Here is a 17,290-nt window from a genome sequence, read left to right on the forward strand (position 1 = left end):
ATGACAAAAGGGCTATGTCACGACGATTACTTAGCAGCCGAAGTGAAAGGTGAATCTTTATTTGAGTTGCGCTAGACCGGTAGTCATAATTTCGGGAAATGAAACGTACGGCTCTATTTTGGATTGATTCCAGCATGGTAATTAGGTAATGTTGGTGGGGAGACCAGACTGGAGTGGCGAACTCAAGTCGAGGGCGAACAAAATGTTTGAAATGCCAGTTGGCGGATAAGTGGAGGTGAGTTCCGAAGGTTACGTCGCAGGTAACCCAGTGATCGCGAAGCACTGGCACAGATGGTGGTAATGTGAGAATTTCTCGAACAAATTACAACGAAGTTGAGTTTCTCTAAGTTGAAGAATTGAACAAGTTATCGGCCTTTTCCCACCATACAGCGCAGACCGGCAGTCACTCGCGTCCACGGTGGATCGCCTTGATGACCGGCCGCCTTCGTAGCAGATCTGTGCTGGAACGCCGGCCTGTGCAGTCGTCACACCATAAGTCGGCCAAGGCACTCTTGAAATTTTTGCGTTCGAGTGGCGTATTGAAGAGACTATGGTTCTCACGGACTTTCCCAACCTCCTCTATTTATTTTTCGTGCATTTGCTTTTTGTCTCCGCTTTTCTTTTCCGTCTTTTATTTACCCTTACTCTATCCAAAGTGCAGGCTAGCAAACCAGGATCTGTTCCAGTTAACCTCCCTGCCTTTCCCGCCCTGTTTATTTCTGTCTCTCTTGGCGGGAAAAGCTGCACATTATTCATAGGACAATACGATTCCGCATCTCACAATTAAAAAATTATGGGGTTTTACGTGCCAAAACATCTTTCTTATTATGAGGCACGCCGTAGTGGAGGGTACCGAAAATTTCGACCATCTGGAGTTCGTTAACCTGCACGTAAATCTAAGTACCGGGCGTTTTCGCATTTCGCCGCCATCAAAATGCGGCCGCCGTGGCCGGGATTCAATCCCGCGGCCTCATGCTCAATAGCCCAACGCTATACCCACTGAGCAACCAGGGCGGGCTGCATCTCACAATCGTGGCTAGCTTTCCGAGGATCTTTCTGGCGCACGTGCTGAACGGGAAATGTCTTGCAATTGTGCGCTATTTAGAGGCCTGCAAAAAAAAAAGCAACAACAAAGAACGGTGTTCGTGACCGACAGACTTATTGCTGCGTGAAACTTTCTAGCCATTATACAGAGAATTCGCGACCACGAAGTCTTTCCATACATTATCCACACTTTATTATTCAACTCTTTTTTTTTGTCACCCTGCTTGGAGCCAGGGCAGCACACACGTGGCAGTCAGACGCGAAGAGCGGTTACGAGAGCTGCCAACTCTTCCCAGATGCATCTCATTGAGTGGTCACCGAGCTGCTGTGTTGCGCCTTACTGTCTTTCACACACGCCTTTGTGTCAGTTGCTGGAGCGGCGGCCCAACCGCCAGGTGCACAATCACTCTGTCGCAGAGGGCCCTTCTTCATCTGGTTTTCGAGCAGCCTGCCTCTGCGGACCTCATTGCGCATCTGTTCCCTCAGCAACTTTGCCTCCATTCTTAGCACGGTGGAAAGCTGGTCGTAAATAGCTACTCGGAGCTTCTGCTCGGCGCATGCGCACGAGGTGGACATAATTTGCAGAGCTTGCACGGATTTCGCGGGACTCCCGATGGTCTGACCACCGCATCTCAAGCGAGAACGCAAATGCCCCTCGACCTCGCTGTATTCGTCGTCACCTCTTCTCGGGCGTCCTTCGTCCTCGTCCGATGCGTCATCGTCGCTGTCATCGTGAAGTGACTCAACCATGTCGGCTTCCTCGACACACGTGGCTGCCGCACTAGGTTTCCCTGGTCCGCTGGTCTGTTTCTGACTGCCGAACAGGCTCCGGACATGTTGTGACGGGCCTACGTCCTCCTCTGGTACTCCAGCTACTTCTGCGGTCCTCGAGGTGGTCTCGTGGGCTGATCTGCTGTCCCCATCCGATTTAGTGGCACTCACATTAACGGCTGGCGACGATGCTCGAGGGCGAGGCGAATACTCTTCACACAAGATAACATCGGGGCTATGCAATGACAAATATTCTGCATGCTCGGCTGCATTGTCTCCGTGCTGCTCCTGTTGGTGTTCACTAGCACCTGTGCTGGTCCCTTTCACACCCTGGCTTAGATCTGTAGGCGTGTGTTGACTCGAGAGAGGTTGGTCGTGCGGCGGCCTGCAAAAGAAAGATATGTTACCCCTCGCGTCCGAGTGGCATGGAGCCCTCAGCAACTCGATGACGCTCGCGACATCTGACAGGCCATCAGAGAGACGAATGCGAAACACGAAATCTTTGAAGTGATTCGTTTACTGCTCATTACTGTTGCGTAGGTATAACTTAATTTCAGCTTACTGCCAGCGTCGTTTTGTAGCCAAACGTTATATAGGTCAGGCCTTGGTTTGTTTCTGGCTACTCAGTCTGTTTTAAACGGTCAACCTGTGTACAGCGTATCGTGTGTGTCCAAACTCCTCAGCTCACCATAATAGCTGGTCGTGCGAATCTATAACAATTACTGCGTTTCATACACATACACGGCGTTCTCTTAATTGAAGCCCTCACAATCAGTGCAACTACAGGATTCCATATTGCCTTCTGCATAGTCAAGAATACTGCGTCCCTCTAACAGGCTACCTTTACTAAAATGCATCATTACGGTTAGTGATTACCATTTCAGTGCAATGATAGAAGCTTTCTCTCAGAAGGCTCCCAAGTTTACGTCTGGCTTCAGAAGCCATTGAAAACGCGGGGAAGGCGGGAGATGGATATTTAAGACGATGAGGAAAACAAGTACACTTGTCGAAACGTTGGCTCCTGCTTTCACATTGTTGTCGTTTTGCTCATCGTCTTCAGAAGCCATTGCATTTTACCATTCGCTACGGGTACACCCAAGATGAAGCTGGCAATCATTATAAAACCCCTTTGAATTATAAGCAGTCCCACTGCGGTGGATAAACGAGACAGGGATGTCGCTGGTGTAGACACAATTTTGTTTCGCTTGTTGCTGTAACATTTAGATTGTTCAGGACACGCAAATTGTTGATATCAACCAAACCGGCTCTTGGATCCCATACGCAACACTAAATCATTCTTTGACGGCCATTGGCGATGCGTTATATGAGAGTCGTAGGGGAAACGCATCACAGAATATGTTATCCGGGCCCTTGCACGCCTGAAGAAGTTTGAGGTAACAGTACAACTGCTGATGTCAGCTGCACTTGTAAGCGAGCGATCGAGACATACATTTTTGCTGCTACAAATGTGGAAGCTTGTAGAAGGAAGCTTGTCGCAGGGTTGCCGATCCCTTAAAAGCCTTTCGATAAAAAGCTTCCTTTCTTTTCTTTCTTTACCTCATGCCTCACGCACTCCCTGACTAGGTTCCTCATCCACCGCTCCCTTCTGGAAGTGTTTTGGCATCAGGCGTTTTAAAACTTATTCATTCTCGTTTAGATGAGACGAACGAACTGTACTCTTATCATGTGTGTGCATAAACTTCCACCATTCAGGCAAATTCCTAGCGTCGCTCAACGTTTGCCCTTATACAGAGGACGGGAGCAACGCACCTGGCTAGCTCTTCCCGGGCGAGTGCCTGGCACGTGTGTGCCGTTGGCCCGTGCAGCAGCTGCTCTCCGTCGAGGCTGGTGCGGCACCGTCCGGGGCAGCTGACGTACCGGCAGCGCCAGCACTTGATGAGTCCGACCGTCCTCTCCGGCACGTAGAGAAATTCGCCGAGCTTTTTCAGTACCTGCACGGACACGCGATATAGCTCGCCACTGCGCACGGTATACACGACAAGAATATGCATCGGGTGAAGGATAGCGCGCGCATGTAAGCACACACACACACACACACACACACACACACACACACACACACACACACACACACACACACACACACACACACACACACACACACACACACACACACACACACACACACACACACACACACACACACGCACGCACACACACACACACACACACACACACACACACACACACACACACACACACACACACACACACACACACCACCACCACCACCACCACCACCACCACCACCACCACCACCACCACAACAACAACAATCATTGTTTAAAAGGACGTGTTTCTGAGATAACCCCTGGACCCACTTTAATGAAATTTGTTGCATTTGAAAGAGAAAGTTCAATTCTAGTGATTGTTGGAAGCGAAATTTCGATTTAGGGCCTAAATTTCGTTAAAAAGATCTCCAAAAATTCGAAAATCTGAAAAAAGAACAGAAGCACGAAGTTTACAAATAGCTGTGCACCAAGAACAAATCTCACGGTACTGTAAATGGCATCCATTAGATCACGCAACGCGGAGAAATTGTATGTGTCACTTTATATGTTACGTGAATTTGTTACGTTCTGTACAGGGGTTCTGCAGAAGCTGTATTTCCATATTACTGATTTTTTGTAGATGTATGTGTAGCATACCAGTTTTGTCCGCTTTAGATGTACTATCAGGTGCAATTCACAAAATTGTGATATCATATTTCCTGGCTGAGTTACAGAGTTGTAAACTTGATAGTTTCGTTCTCATAAAATTTCAGATTTCGGCCAATATTTAATAAAATTGAACGACCTAAATACAAAATTCGAAACCAACTGTCTCCAGATTTTAAGTTTTTCTTTTAAATGTAACAGACCTCGTTAAGTTTGGTGTAGTGGTTGCCGAGACAGACGAATTATCCTTTTGCATGTATTTAGATAGGATCACCCGAGTTAAGCTTCATCTTAAAGGACATTGGGTGAACGAAAGCAAACGCGCAACAACAAAGAAAGACAAGACCTGCAGCAATTTGAGTGAGTGAGTGAGTGAGTGAGTGAGTGAAGAAAATTTATTGCAGGTCCGGCGAGGACCCGAAGTCGTCGCACGCCCGGCTAGTCTCACGTCGGGACCGGCAGGTCTAGCCCACCGGCCCGGTCGCGGGCACGCCGGAGGGCCAGGATTTGCTTTTCTAGAGCGGGGCTACGCAGAAGCTAGTCCCACTCCTCCTTGATGAACTTGGGGTATGTCGACCCGCACTCCCAGAGCATGTGAGCTAGAGTGGAGGTCTGCCCGCAGGACGGGCAGGCGTCGTCGCGATACATGTCGGGGTATAAGCCTCGTGGGGAGCGGACAGACACGGATATGTGCTGGTCTGTAAAAGCCGAAGCGAACCGGCTTACGCCCTATTCAACTTGGGGTGAGGGGGTGGAAAGACCCTTCTAGACATGTAGAAGAATTTAATAATCTCGTTGTGAGTAGCGGGAGCGTCCCTGTGGCCGTAGGGAGGAGGGGAGTCAGTGCTCCTTAGAGAGGAAGCGCGGTCGGTGAGGTCACGCGCAGCGTCGTGAGCAGACTCATTGAGATTCGGGGGGGGGGGGGCACATTCCACCGATACTACGTGAGCGGAAAAAGAGTGAATTGAATGGTTTGTTAGAGCATATGGACTCGAGCCGCTAAGAAGACGAACAGCTTCCTTGGCGATGCAACCCTTATGAAAAGCCCTAATTGCCGTTTTGGAATCACTATAGATTTCGGACCCACGACCGTCTAGCAGGGCGAGGGCGATGGCGACTTGCTTGGCGACTCCGGGGTCTGAAGTGCGAATCGAGGCGCTATTGGAAATCTTGCCGCTCGAGTCGACCACAACGACGGCAAAGGTCTCTCCGTCGCTGTGCTCCGCGGCGTCGACGAAGCTTGCGCTAATGTCGTGTTGCTTGATCTGTTTGAGGATGGCTGCTGCTCTGGCCTTGCGTCTGCCCTCGTTGTGGACGGGATGGACGTTTCGGGGCACAGGGGCCACTACGAACTTGTCTCGAGTGCACCTAGAGATCGGGTACTGACCATCGGGAATCCCGCAGGGTGGTAACCCAGCTGTTCGAGGATGCGTTTACCTGCCGCTGTGGTGGTCAGGCGAGTAAGTTGCGCGCGTTCCTGTGGTTCGGCGATCTTCTCGACGGTGTTATGTACCCCCAGCTTCAAGAGATCCTCGGTATGGGTCCTGATGGGTAGCCCAAGAGCCCTCTTGACTACTTTGCGGATGAGAACGTTGAGCTTGTCTCGCTCCGCTCTCAGCCAGTTGTGCATAGAAATTGTGTACGTGAGGTGGCAAAGTAAGAAAGCATTGATCAGCCTGAGAAGATTGCTTTCCTTCTTGCCTCGATGCCGGTTTGCGATTCTGCGAACGAGACGGAAAGCGTTGTCCGTCTTTGCGATCACCTTGCGGAGAGCAGTTTGGTTCCCGCCGTTGAATTCGACAAACATGCCCAAGACCCGAATAACGTCGACTCTGGGTATCACCCCCCCCCCCCCCTCCCCCATCACAAATGCGAAGTCTGATGCTGCTTTCGGAGACTGGCTTCCGATCATGTGGCCAAAGGTGACTTAAAAAAATTATAGGGTTCTACGTGCCAAAACCACTTTCTGATTATGAGGCACGCCATAGTGGAGGACTCCGGAAATCTCGACCACCTGGAGTTCTTAAACGTGCACCTAAATCTAAGCACACGGGTGTTTTCGCCCCCATCTAAATGCGGCCGCCGTCGCCGGGATTCGATCCCGCGATCTCGTGCTCAGCAGCCCAACACTATAGCCACTGAGCAACCACCGCGGGTGCCAAAGGTGACTTCAAGGTGACACATGTCAGATGTGAGTTTTGCGATCCTAAAGATGAGTCTCAAGAGGACAAGCAGTAAACCCAAAAATTGTTAGCAGTCGTTCAAACAGACTGGTAATGATTAGGATACGCGGATTTTCCTGCAATTTGCCGCGGTTTGCTGAAGAAGCTTATCCTTCTTTATAGTTCTGTGTGGTTCACTTGTACTGCGTGGCACATTCGCAACGTTGAGTGCTTTATGTTTACAACTGATCAGTCTTATCATGTACTATCTAGAGCGCGTAAATAAGTCTCAACACTTGCTATGATGAGTGTCGCCAAATAAAGATTGGGCAATAACAGCATTTTAGGTATTCTGAGCAATGGTTCTTGCTTCTGTGTGACATTCTTTTAAGAAGTTTAACGGTAGGAATCGAATGCAAAATGTTGAACATGCAGTAAAAAATTTGCTTCGAGAAACTTAGTACGAGTAAACGAAACCAACGCTTTTGTTCGAATGAAGAACGACGAAGTTTTTGCTAATTGAAGCACTGCATATTCTTCTCACTGAAACGCTGTACTTGTGTCGAACACAGATGACAGAGCCACGTGTAGATATAGAATTCTTAGTCGTCAGGTATGCCACCCACATATTCTATGCCGCAATGAGAAGCACTGACGTCAACCATAAATGCTGCAGTGTCCTACATAGTTTCGTTTGGTTTAGAGGCAGGGTAACGGCAGGGTAACGTTTAGCGATTCAGTATAAAAAAAATATTCACGTTTTGATCCCGTCGTCCTAGAACTTGAGAGCTTTTTACGCAATGGCCAAAAAATATCCAGCATTCACAGATATTTGGCTTTAACATGTTAGTTTATATGGACCGATCTTCAACCTGCCCACTTACCTCACTTTTGAAGGTTTTATGGGAGTGTCTCCTTCCTTCGGCAGCGCGGTGTTCATCCTCATCGTGATCCTTGAAGCTGTACAGCACGTGCTTCTCACCGAACTTGTCGGTCATGAGTCGCGACGAGCAGCTAGACACAGTACAGCGCCACCGATAACGCGTGGAGTCCACAGCCATAAGCCGGAACTGTCGGTGGCGGTAGATGGCTTTCGGTCTGATGCGGTCGCCCTGCACCACTTCGACGATGTCTCCAAAGGGCGCGGCGGCGCCTTTGCTGGAAGCCATGGAGCCGGGCATCCCCCCTTGTTCCGTCGCCGGTTCAGTCGAACAAAGTGAGGCGCCGAATAACGTTGGCTACGCCTTCGGCGAGACACCACGTCGACGAACGATACGCGCTCGTCGGTTGCGAGTACTCACGTGATGTCCTCCCTCCGCATGAAGATAAGCAATCTATGGCTGGCGAAAAGAGTGTTTCGTTCCTCCATGATATTCTCTGATAAGACGAGCGAAGGGCTCTTCGCGTCTGCCACGACGGCGCGACAGCGCTGCGAGTGGTGTCACCAAACGCGAAGGTCGCGTGTGTCGTCTGCTACGCTTCAGGAGCAGGCGCACAGACGGCAAGAACACCTATTCGTTTCTGCTTGCGAGGCTTTGCGGCTGGCAACAGAAGTGTTAGCAGGGATCACGAGTTTTATAAGCTCCATTCAAACTTCAACGGGGTGGGCGACTTGGTAAACTTCATGTGGCGCGTCCGGCCACCGAGTGGCACAATTTGCGCTGGACTTCCCGCATGCCTCATATATATATATATATATATATATATATATATATATATATATATATATATATATATAGAACCTAACGCATACACTATTAGCAATAGCCTACACTAACGCAGAAATTACTTCACATCACGCTTTCTCTACCGCTCTCCTTCTCAGATGCCACAACCAAGCTAATACGTAATAAGGCACTACAACGAAGGCAATTATAAGCAGATAAACGACAAATATAGATCAATTTATAACCTTGAATTTCTCCTTCGTTTTACAGCAGGTCAGTGGATGAAATTTGGTGCCATTTCAGACACAGACTGTGCACGTTGGTGAACGAGTACGCTCACTTAATTAACAGAACAAAAGATCAATCGAACCGAAGTACGAAAATCAATTTGCAGTACTGCTGACCACAGTTTTCTTTAAAATGATCTACAACAAGTAGCGAACTGGTGCAACACCAGGCTGATGTTGCTTAGCCTGGTAAACGTAAAGTTGTCATGTAGCAGTAGGCAGCCCATTTCCGAATTTTCCTCCCACATTAATGACAGTCGTCTATCGCATGTCTTATCTTTGAAATACTTAGTAGTTATTTATTGTATCACCGAACCTTTCTTGGTCTTCTCACGTCAACACTGTCTGCGCTAGTAGTTGCAGATCTTTAGGATACCTACGCCGTAACTTAAGCAACTGCCCGAATAACGTTCGCAAATTGACTTTTGAAATATACTTGTCCGTCCATAGTTTGAGTATGCAGTTCCTATCTGGTCACCCTGCCACAATTATCTAAATACCTTTCACGAATATGCACAGAACAGGCCCGCTCGTTTCGTTTCCATAACGTTTCTATTCGTTTAACATAACAGACTAAAACGAAGGCTATGTTTACATTGTCTGATTTGCTGCTTTACGTCTGTCTCTTCCACCTTGTACGTCACGCAGATTAAACAATAATCTAAGCTTCATGCACACCTACGGCACGACGGTCACTTTCAATTATTCAGCACTGCCATATCCGCCATTCGCCTCTGGAATGATCTCCCAGGTGTCACCGTCGCCGAATATGATAAACAAAAATTTCGCCAGCATTTAACCACATACGTAACGAGGTGATTTAGAACTGTAGATTTTATTGTTTCTTCTTTGCGTGTTTCTGCAATGTTCATTAATGTGCGTTGGTAAACACGATACAGCCATGTGCACTGTCCGTGGGAAATTTCCTTGTCTTTTTCCATATTAGTAGTTCTCGTGCTTGCCATTTTTTAGCACGCATCTTCAGATATAGCTCTTGCATATTGTATAGCTGTCTCACCTGAAATGTATGAATTTATGCCTATAGTGTTGTCTGTATTTTTATTGATGCCTATATTCTTATATGCAGTTTGTTCTCGGTTTGTTTGTTTTTGTTTTGCGTTCCCATTGTTTTGTACCAGTCCCCCTTAGCCAACTCGTCAAACAGAGCCCTGTAAGGTACTTTGAATAAGAAAAAAAATCATATCTGGAATCAAATGACACCTTCGGCTGGTCATGTCTGAGCGCTCCAGAGGGCTCTCGCAGGCGGCGTTGTCTTCGGCTGGTTGAATGAGGGCGCGCGCTTAGATTCGGCTGGTTGTTTTCGATAGCTCTCATCTAGCTTCGAGCGCCCTGAGACGCTCCGAGCACTGTCGTCTGAGCAGTCGTCGAGATTGAAGAGTTTCCCGCAACGTCATCACAGCACAGCGTCGCTGCAGTTGACAACGGTCCACCGTAACCTAGGCAACCTAGGATCCGGCAGCGCCGGGAGCTTTGGATAGGTGACAGATCGGACGGCAGCAGTAGTCACCTGGTTTCTAATCTGCAATTGCCTCCTCCGAGAGCGAGCGACACGTTCGGCTTACGCGCTTTTCCTCCACCTCTGAGTTCGGGGAACGCCGGATCTGCCCGACGCTGCTTCGGGGGATGGAGGTGACCAGTCGAAGATACCAAAAGTATACCTGCAGCCATCTTTACTACACCTGCACATGTGTCAGCTGGTTGCCGGCTCTGTTGTCTACAGAGATGCGCAACGAAACGACAAATGCTATGTAATTATCTTCAGTACTACAAATGTACGCCTTCAGGGCCGGATTAGTAGTTTAGCATACCAAATTAATTTCTTCGAGTCTTTCTGCCATTTTAAAATGAGTGTTCACAGGAGCCGACTACGCCGTCATTAGCGGATCCTTCGCCGCCAGAAAATTGAAGAAAGTTGATGTGGCATTCCAAAAATGCATTGCTCAACTTACAAGCTTTCACGTTACTAAGCCTTAAGTCTTCTTTTGAGTGGTCACGACAGCATGAAGGGGACGTTATTTCTCCAACGTTAGCCTAAAATTGGTTGCAGATAGACTGCAGCGAATGGTCGCATCAGGCACGCTTTCTTGTGCGAGATCCTCTTGGCAGCTGCCGTAGTGTGCGATAAGCGCGGTGAGTTCGCCCAGCCGACTACGAGTTACACACCGTACTAAGTACCGCACTTCCAGTAGCGCATCTTTACTAGACCGCGACGGAGATCCGCACCTTTCTCTACGGCCGTACCGTAATTTACTCTCTCGCTTATCTTCAACTCTGATATCTCTTTGCCGCGTCAATTGGTGTGCTCGCGGACCGGCTGTTATCAGTTTCCCATATTCTCATACGCTCCTCTTTGGCGCTCCGTGGCGTGAAACCTTATTGCACCTTGGAAAGGAACCCGTCTCGACGGGAATTATCTCTACGCCATTTTCTTTATTCGTTTCTAATCTTTTCTTATCTTCGGTAAGCGCCTACCATAGCCGATGCCTGGCGCGTTTGGCACTGCGATGTGCGATCCAAAGGCGAAAAGAATTAATAGACCTGATCTATTTCTTTTTTTTTTCGTGGTCAGACACGTGTATTTTCTCACAATATAGGGAACAGCACTCTTTGTTCGTACAAGAGGCTGTTACACGCGTTTGTAGTGCTCACCGATTGAAACGGGATCTTAGGACCGCATGGCGGCAGGCGCTTTTTTGCGCCACCGGCGAGCGCTAAATACAGTGATCGCTGGGGGTACAAAGTGCAATCGAAATGCCTCACACAGGCTCGCGCTCTGATGTGACACAAAAATGCATCAAACTCTGTGTTCCCAGTGGCCACAGGTGGCGAAGAAAAAAAGAAAGAAAGAAAGAAAGGCCGGCAGCCACCCACTCCGAGTATCGTGTTTCAATCGCTGGGCACTGTACACATATCCGACAGATGAGAGCGCATGATATAATTCATATTAAGCGTGCTGCGCGGGAAAGAAGCAAGATTGCATCTCGCAGCTGACATCATGCGAACATTGATTTTGGCAATTGGTGTGATAGTAAAAGTCCATCGTTTGGGAAAGTTACACGTTTTGAGACCCGGTGTTAATAACAATCTTGCGGCACAAAAACGATTCAAATACAGCCATTATTTCTATGCATTAATATTTTTAAAGGTCTATACGTTGAACATGCGATCACTATATATGCGAACGACACTCCATGGTGCGGTGGCAGAATGGATGCAGGCGGCTTTAGCGTTGTAACCACGGTTGGCAGCACACACGTTGCAGTCAGACGCGAAGAGCGGTTACGACAGCTGCCAACTCTTCCCAGATGCATCTCATGAAGTAACCGTCAAACTGCTGTGTTGCCCCTTACTGTCGTTCAAGCACGCCTTTGTGTCAGTTGCTGGAGCGGCGGCCCAACCGCCTGGTGCACAATCACTCTGCCGCAGAGGGCCCTTTCTTCATCTGGTTTTCGAGCAGCCTGCCTCTGCGGACCTCATTGCGCACCTGCTCCTTCAGCAACATTTTGCCTCCATTCTTAGCGCGGTGGAAAGCTCCTCATAAATAGCTACTCGGAGCTTCTGCTCGGCGCATGCGCACGAGGTGGACATAATTTCCAGAGCTTGCACGGATTTCGCGGGACTCCCGATGGTCTGACGACCGCATCTCAAGCGCGAACGCAAATGCCCCTCGACCTCGTTGTATTCGTCGTCACCTCTTCTCGAGCATCGATCGTCCTCGTCCGATGCGTCATCGTCGCTGTCATCGTGAAGTGACTCAACCATGTCGCCTTCCTCGACACACGTGGCTGCCGCACGAGGTTTCTCTGGTCCGCTGGTTTGTTTCTGACTGCCGAACAGGCTCCGGACACGTTGTGACGGGCCTACGTCCGTCTCTGGTACTCCAGCTACTTCTGCATCCGATTTAGTGGCACTCACATTAACGGCTGCCAGTGATGCTAGAGGGCGAGGCGAATACTCTTCACACAAGATAACATCGGGGGTATACAATGACAAATATTCTGCATGCTCGGTCGCATTGTCGTTGGGCTGCTCCCTTTGGTGGTCACTAGCACCTATGCTGGTACCTTTCGCACCCGGGCTTAGATCTGCAGGCGTGTGTTGACTCGAGAGAGGTTTGTCGTGCGGCGTCCTGCAAAAGAGAGATATTTTACCCCTCGCGTCCGAGTGGATGGAGCCCTCAACAACTCGATGGCGCTAACGAAATCTGATAGGCCGTCACAGAGAGGAATGCGAAACAGGAAATCTTTGAAGTGATTCGTTCACTGCTCACAACTGCTGCGTACGTATAACTTATTTGCGCCTTACTGCCAGCGTCGTTTTGTAACCAAATGTTATATAAATCAGGCCTAGGTTTGTTTCTGGCTAGTCAGTCTGTCTTAAACGGTCAGCCTGTGTGCTGTCTATCGTACGTGTCCATACTCCTCACCATAATAGCTAGTCGTACGAATATATAAAAATTACTGCGTTTCGTACACATACATGGCGCTTTCTTAATTGAAGCCCTCACAATAAATGCAAGTACAGGATTCCCTATTGCCGCCTGCATAGTCAAGAATACTGCGTCACTCTAGCGGGCGACTTTTACTAGAATGCATCATTACAGTTAGTGCTTACCATTTCAGCGCAATGATAGCAGCTTTCTCTCAGAATGCTCCCAAGTTTACGTCTCGCTTCAGAAGCCATTGCATTTTACCTTTCGATACAGATGCACCCGAGATGACACCGGCAATCTTTATAAAACCTGTTTTAATGCCGAAGCAGTCCCACTGCTGTGGTTAAACGGAAGACAAGGATGTCGCTGGTGCAAATACAATTTTTTTCGCTTGTTGCTGTAACATTTCGATCGTTCAGGTCACGCAAATTGGAGATATCCACCAAACCGGGTCTTGGATCCCATACGCAGCACTAAATCATTCTTTGACTGCAATTAGCGATGGGTTATGTGACCATTTCAGCGCAATGATAGCAGCTTTCTCTCAGAATGTTCCCAAGTTTACGTCTCGCTTCAGAAGCCATTGCATTTTACCTTTCGATACGGATGCATCCGAGATGGACACCGGCAATCATCAAAAAACCTCTTTGAATGCTGAAGTAGTCCCACTGCAGTGGATAAACAGAAGATAAGCATGTCGCTGGTGTAAATACATATTTTTCCGCTTGTTGCTGCAACATTTCGATTGTTCAGGTCGCGCACGTTGGAGAGATCCATCAAACCGGTTCTTGGATCCCATACGCAGCACTAAATCATTCTTTGACTGCCATTGGCGATGCGTTATGTGAGAGTCGTAGGGGAAACGCATCACGGAATATGTTATCAGGGCCCGTGCACGCCTGAAGAAGTTTGAGGTAACAGTACAACTGCTGATGTCGGCTGCACTTGTAAGCGAGCTATCGAGACTTACATTTTTGCCGCTACAAAGGTGGAAGCTTGTCGAAAGAAGCTTGTCGCAAGCTTGCCGATTCCTTAAAAGCCTTTGGATTGCTAGCTCCTTTTTTTTCTTGTTTCTTTACCTCTTGCCTCGCGTACTCGCTGACTAGGTTCCTCCATCTCCGCTCGCTTCTGGAAGTGTTTTGGCATCAGGGGTTTAACAATTTATTCATTCTCGTTTAGATGAGACGAACGAACTGTGCTCTTATCGTGTGTGTGCATAAACTTCCACTATTCAGGCAAATTCCTAGCGTCGCTCAACGTTTGCCCTTATCCAGAGGACAGGAGCAACGCACCTGGCTTGCTCTTCCCGGACGAGTGCCTGGCACGTGTGTGCCGTTGGCCCGTGCAGCAGCTGCTCGCCGTCGAGGCTGGTGCGGCACCGTCCGGGGCAGCTGACGTACCGGCAGCGCCAGCACTTGATGTCGCCGACAGTCCTCTCCGGCACGTACAGGAATTCGCCGACCTTTTTCATTACCTGCACGGACACGCGATCTAGCTCGCCAATTATGCATCCAGCGCAGAAAGGCGCGCGCATATTAGCACAGGCACACCACCACCACCACCACCGCCACCACCACCACCACCACCAACAACAACAACAACGATCGTTGATTAAGGGGAAGCGTTAGCTCGGGCCCAACTCCAACGAGACCGATTCAAATATATGTAAAATGCAAAAACGTTTTTCTTAGATAACCCCTGGACCGATTTTAACGAAAGTTATTGCATTTGAAATAGAAAATTTAAATTCTCGTGACCGTTTCAAGCGAAATTTCGTTTGAAGGCCGGAATTTTGTTAAAAAGATTCTCAAAAATTCTAAAGTGTGAAAAATATAGTAGCACGAAGTTTACAAATTAATAGCTCTGTATCAATAACAGATATTACGGTTCTTTAAACGGCATCCATTAGATCTCGCAAAGCGGACAAATTCTATATATCAATTCATACCTTACGTTAAATTGTTACGTTGTGTACAGGGCTTCTGCAAAAGTTGTATTTCCATATTAGTGATGTTTTCTAGATTCATGTGTAACATATCAATTTTGTCCGCTTTAGATGTACTATCAGATGCATTTCGCAAAATTGTCATATCGTTTTGCCTTGCTGAGTTACAGAGTTGTAAACTTCATAGTTTCGTTTTCATAAAATTTTAGATATCCGTCAGTTTTTATTAAAAAGTTAACGACCTAAATAATATATTCCAAAGCAACAGTCACTAGATTTTAAGTGTTTCTTTTAAATGCAACAAACCTCGTCAAATTTACTGCAGAGGTTGCCGAGAAAAACGAATTCTCATTTCACATGTATTCAGATAGGAGCACCCGAGCTAAAGCTTCCTCTTAAAGAGTCATCGGATGAACGAAAGCAAACTGACAACAACCAAAAAAGACAAGACCGGCAGTCATGTGACCAACGGCGAATTCAAGGTGACACATGTGAGATGTGAGTTTTGTAATCCTAAAGTGAGTCTCACGAGGACAAGCAATAAACCCAAAAATTGTTAGCAGTCGTTCAAACATACTGGTAACGATTAGCATACGCTAATTTTCCTGCAATTTGCCACTGTTTGCTGAAGAAGCTTAGCTTTCGTTATAGTTCTTTGTGGCTCACTTGTACTGCATGGCACATTCGCAACATTGAGCGCTTTATGTTTACAACTGATCTGTCTTATCATGTACTTTCTAGAGCGCGTAAATAAGTCTCAACACTTGTTATGATGAGTGTCGCCTAATATAGATTGGGTAATAACAGCAGTTTAAGTATTCTGAGCAATTGTTATCGCTTCTTTGTGACATTCTTTTAAAAAGTTTAATGGTAGAAATCTAATGCGAAATGTTGAACATGCAGCAAAAAATTTGCTTCTTGAAGCTTAGTACGAGAATACCAAACTAACGCTTCTGTTCGAATGAAGAACGACGAAGTTTTTGCTAATAGAAGCACTGCACATTCTTCCCGCTGAAACGCTGCACTTGTGGCGAACACAGACGATAGAGCCACGTGTAAATATAGTATTCTTAGTATGCTAGTATCATATCCACGTATTCTTTACCGCAATGAGAAACACTGACGTCAGACATAAATGCTGCAGTGTCATACATAGTTTCGTTTTGCCGTAGAGGCAGTTTAACGTTTAGCGATTCAGTATAAAAAAGATATTCGAACTTTGATCGCGTCGTCCTAGAACTCGACATTCTTTTGCGCAATGGCCAAAAATTATACAGCATTCACAGTTATTTGGCTTTAACGTGTTAGTTTATATGGACCGATCTTCAACCTGCCCACTTACCTCACTTTTGAAGGTTTTACGGGAGTGTCTCCTTCCTTCGGCAGCGCGGTGTTCATCCTCATCGTGATCCTTGAAGCTGTACAGCACGTGCTTCTCACCGAACTTGTCGGTGATGAGTCGCGACGAGCATCTAGACACAGTACAGCGCCACCGATAACGCGTGGAGTCCACAGTCAAAAGCCGGAACCGTCGGTGGCGGTAGATGGCTTTCAATCTGATGCGGTCGCCCTGCACCACTTCGACGATGTCTCCAAAGGGCGCGGCGGCGCCTTTGCTGGAAGCCATGGAGCCGGGCATCCCCCCTTGTTCCGTCGCCGGTTCAGTGGAACAAATTGAGGCACCGATTAACGTTGGCTACGCCTCCGGCGAGACACCACGTCGACGAACGAAACGCGCTCGTCGGTTGCGAGTACGCACGTGATGTCCGCCCTCCGCATAAAGATAAGCAATCTATGCCTGGCGAAAAGAGTGTTTCGTTCCTCCATGATATTCTGTGATAAGACGAGCGAGCGGCTCTTCGCGTCTGCCACGACGGCGCGACAGCGCTGCGAGTGGTGTCACCAAACGCGAAGGTCGCGTGTGTCGTCTGCTACGCTTCAGCAGCAGGCGCACAGACGGCAAGAACACCTATTCGTTTCTGCTTGCGAGGCTTTGCGGCTGGCAACAGCAGTGTTAGCAGGGATCACGAGTTTTATAAGCTCCATTCAAACTTCAACGGGGTGGGCGACTTGGTAAACTTTATGTGGTGTTGCCGGCAACCCAGTGGCACCATTTGCGCTCGACTTCCTTCATTTCTCTAATATATATATATATATATATATATATATATATATATATATATATATATATATATATATATATATATATATTAACACATACAGTGTGTCACACATAACTTTAGCCAATAATTTAAAAATAAAAGGAGCGGCGTCGGAAGCGAA

At 47.8% G+C, this 17,290-nt stretch overlaps 1 protein-coding gene across 3 annotated transcripts; it reads right to left on the reverse strand.

Annotated features, from left to right (window-relative positions):
* Window positions 1–1,136: 1,136 nt before the first annotated feature.
* LOC142585557 (uncharacterized) lies at window positions 1,137–16,869 on the reverse strand. Of its 3 annotated transcripts, none has more exons than XM_075696396.1 (3): window positions 16,350–16,835; window positions 14,355–14,536; window positions 1,137–2,200 (listed from the first exon to the last, which is right to left on the reverse strand). In XM_075696396.1, exons 1-3 carry the CDS (start codon window positions 16,644–16,646, stop codon window positions 1,348–1,350), a joined length of 1,332 nt encoding a protein of 443 aa, XP_075552511.1. In that variant the 5' UTR covers window positions 16,647–16,835; the 3' UTR covers window positions 1,137–1,347. The 3 variants fall into 3 exon arrangements, with proteins under 3 accessions (XP_075552511.1, XP_075552510.1, XP_075552512.1); XM_075696395.1 differs by lacking the exons at window positions 14,355–14,536; window positions 16,350–16,835 and adding exons at window positions 3,586–3,767; window positions 7,540–8,149 and having other exon boundaries at window positions 1,167–2,200; XM_075696397.1 differs by lacking the exon at window positions 1,137–2,200 and adding an exon at window positions 9,426–12,759 and having other exon boundaries at window positions 16,350–16,869.
* Window positions 16,870–17,290: the final 421 nt, after the last annotated feature.

The sequence above is a fragment of the Dermacentor variabilis genome, chromosome 6 (assembly GCF_050947875.1).
Source record: "Dermacentor variabilis isolate Ectoservices chromosome 6, ASM5094787v1, whole genome shotgun sequence".
NCBI lineage: Eukaryota > Metazoa > Arthropoda > Arachnida > Ixodida > Ixodidae > Dermacentor > Dermacentor variabilis.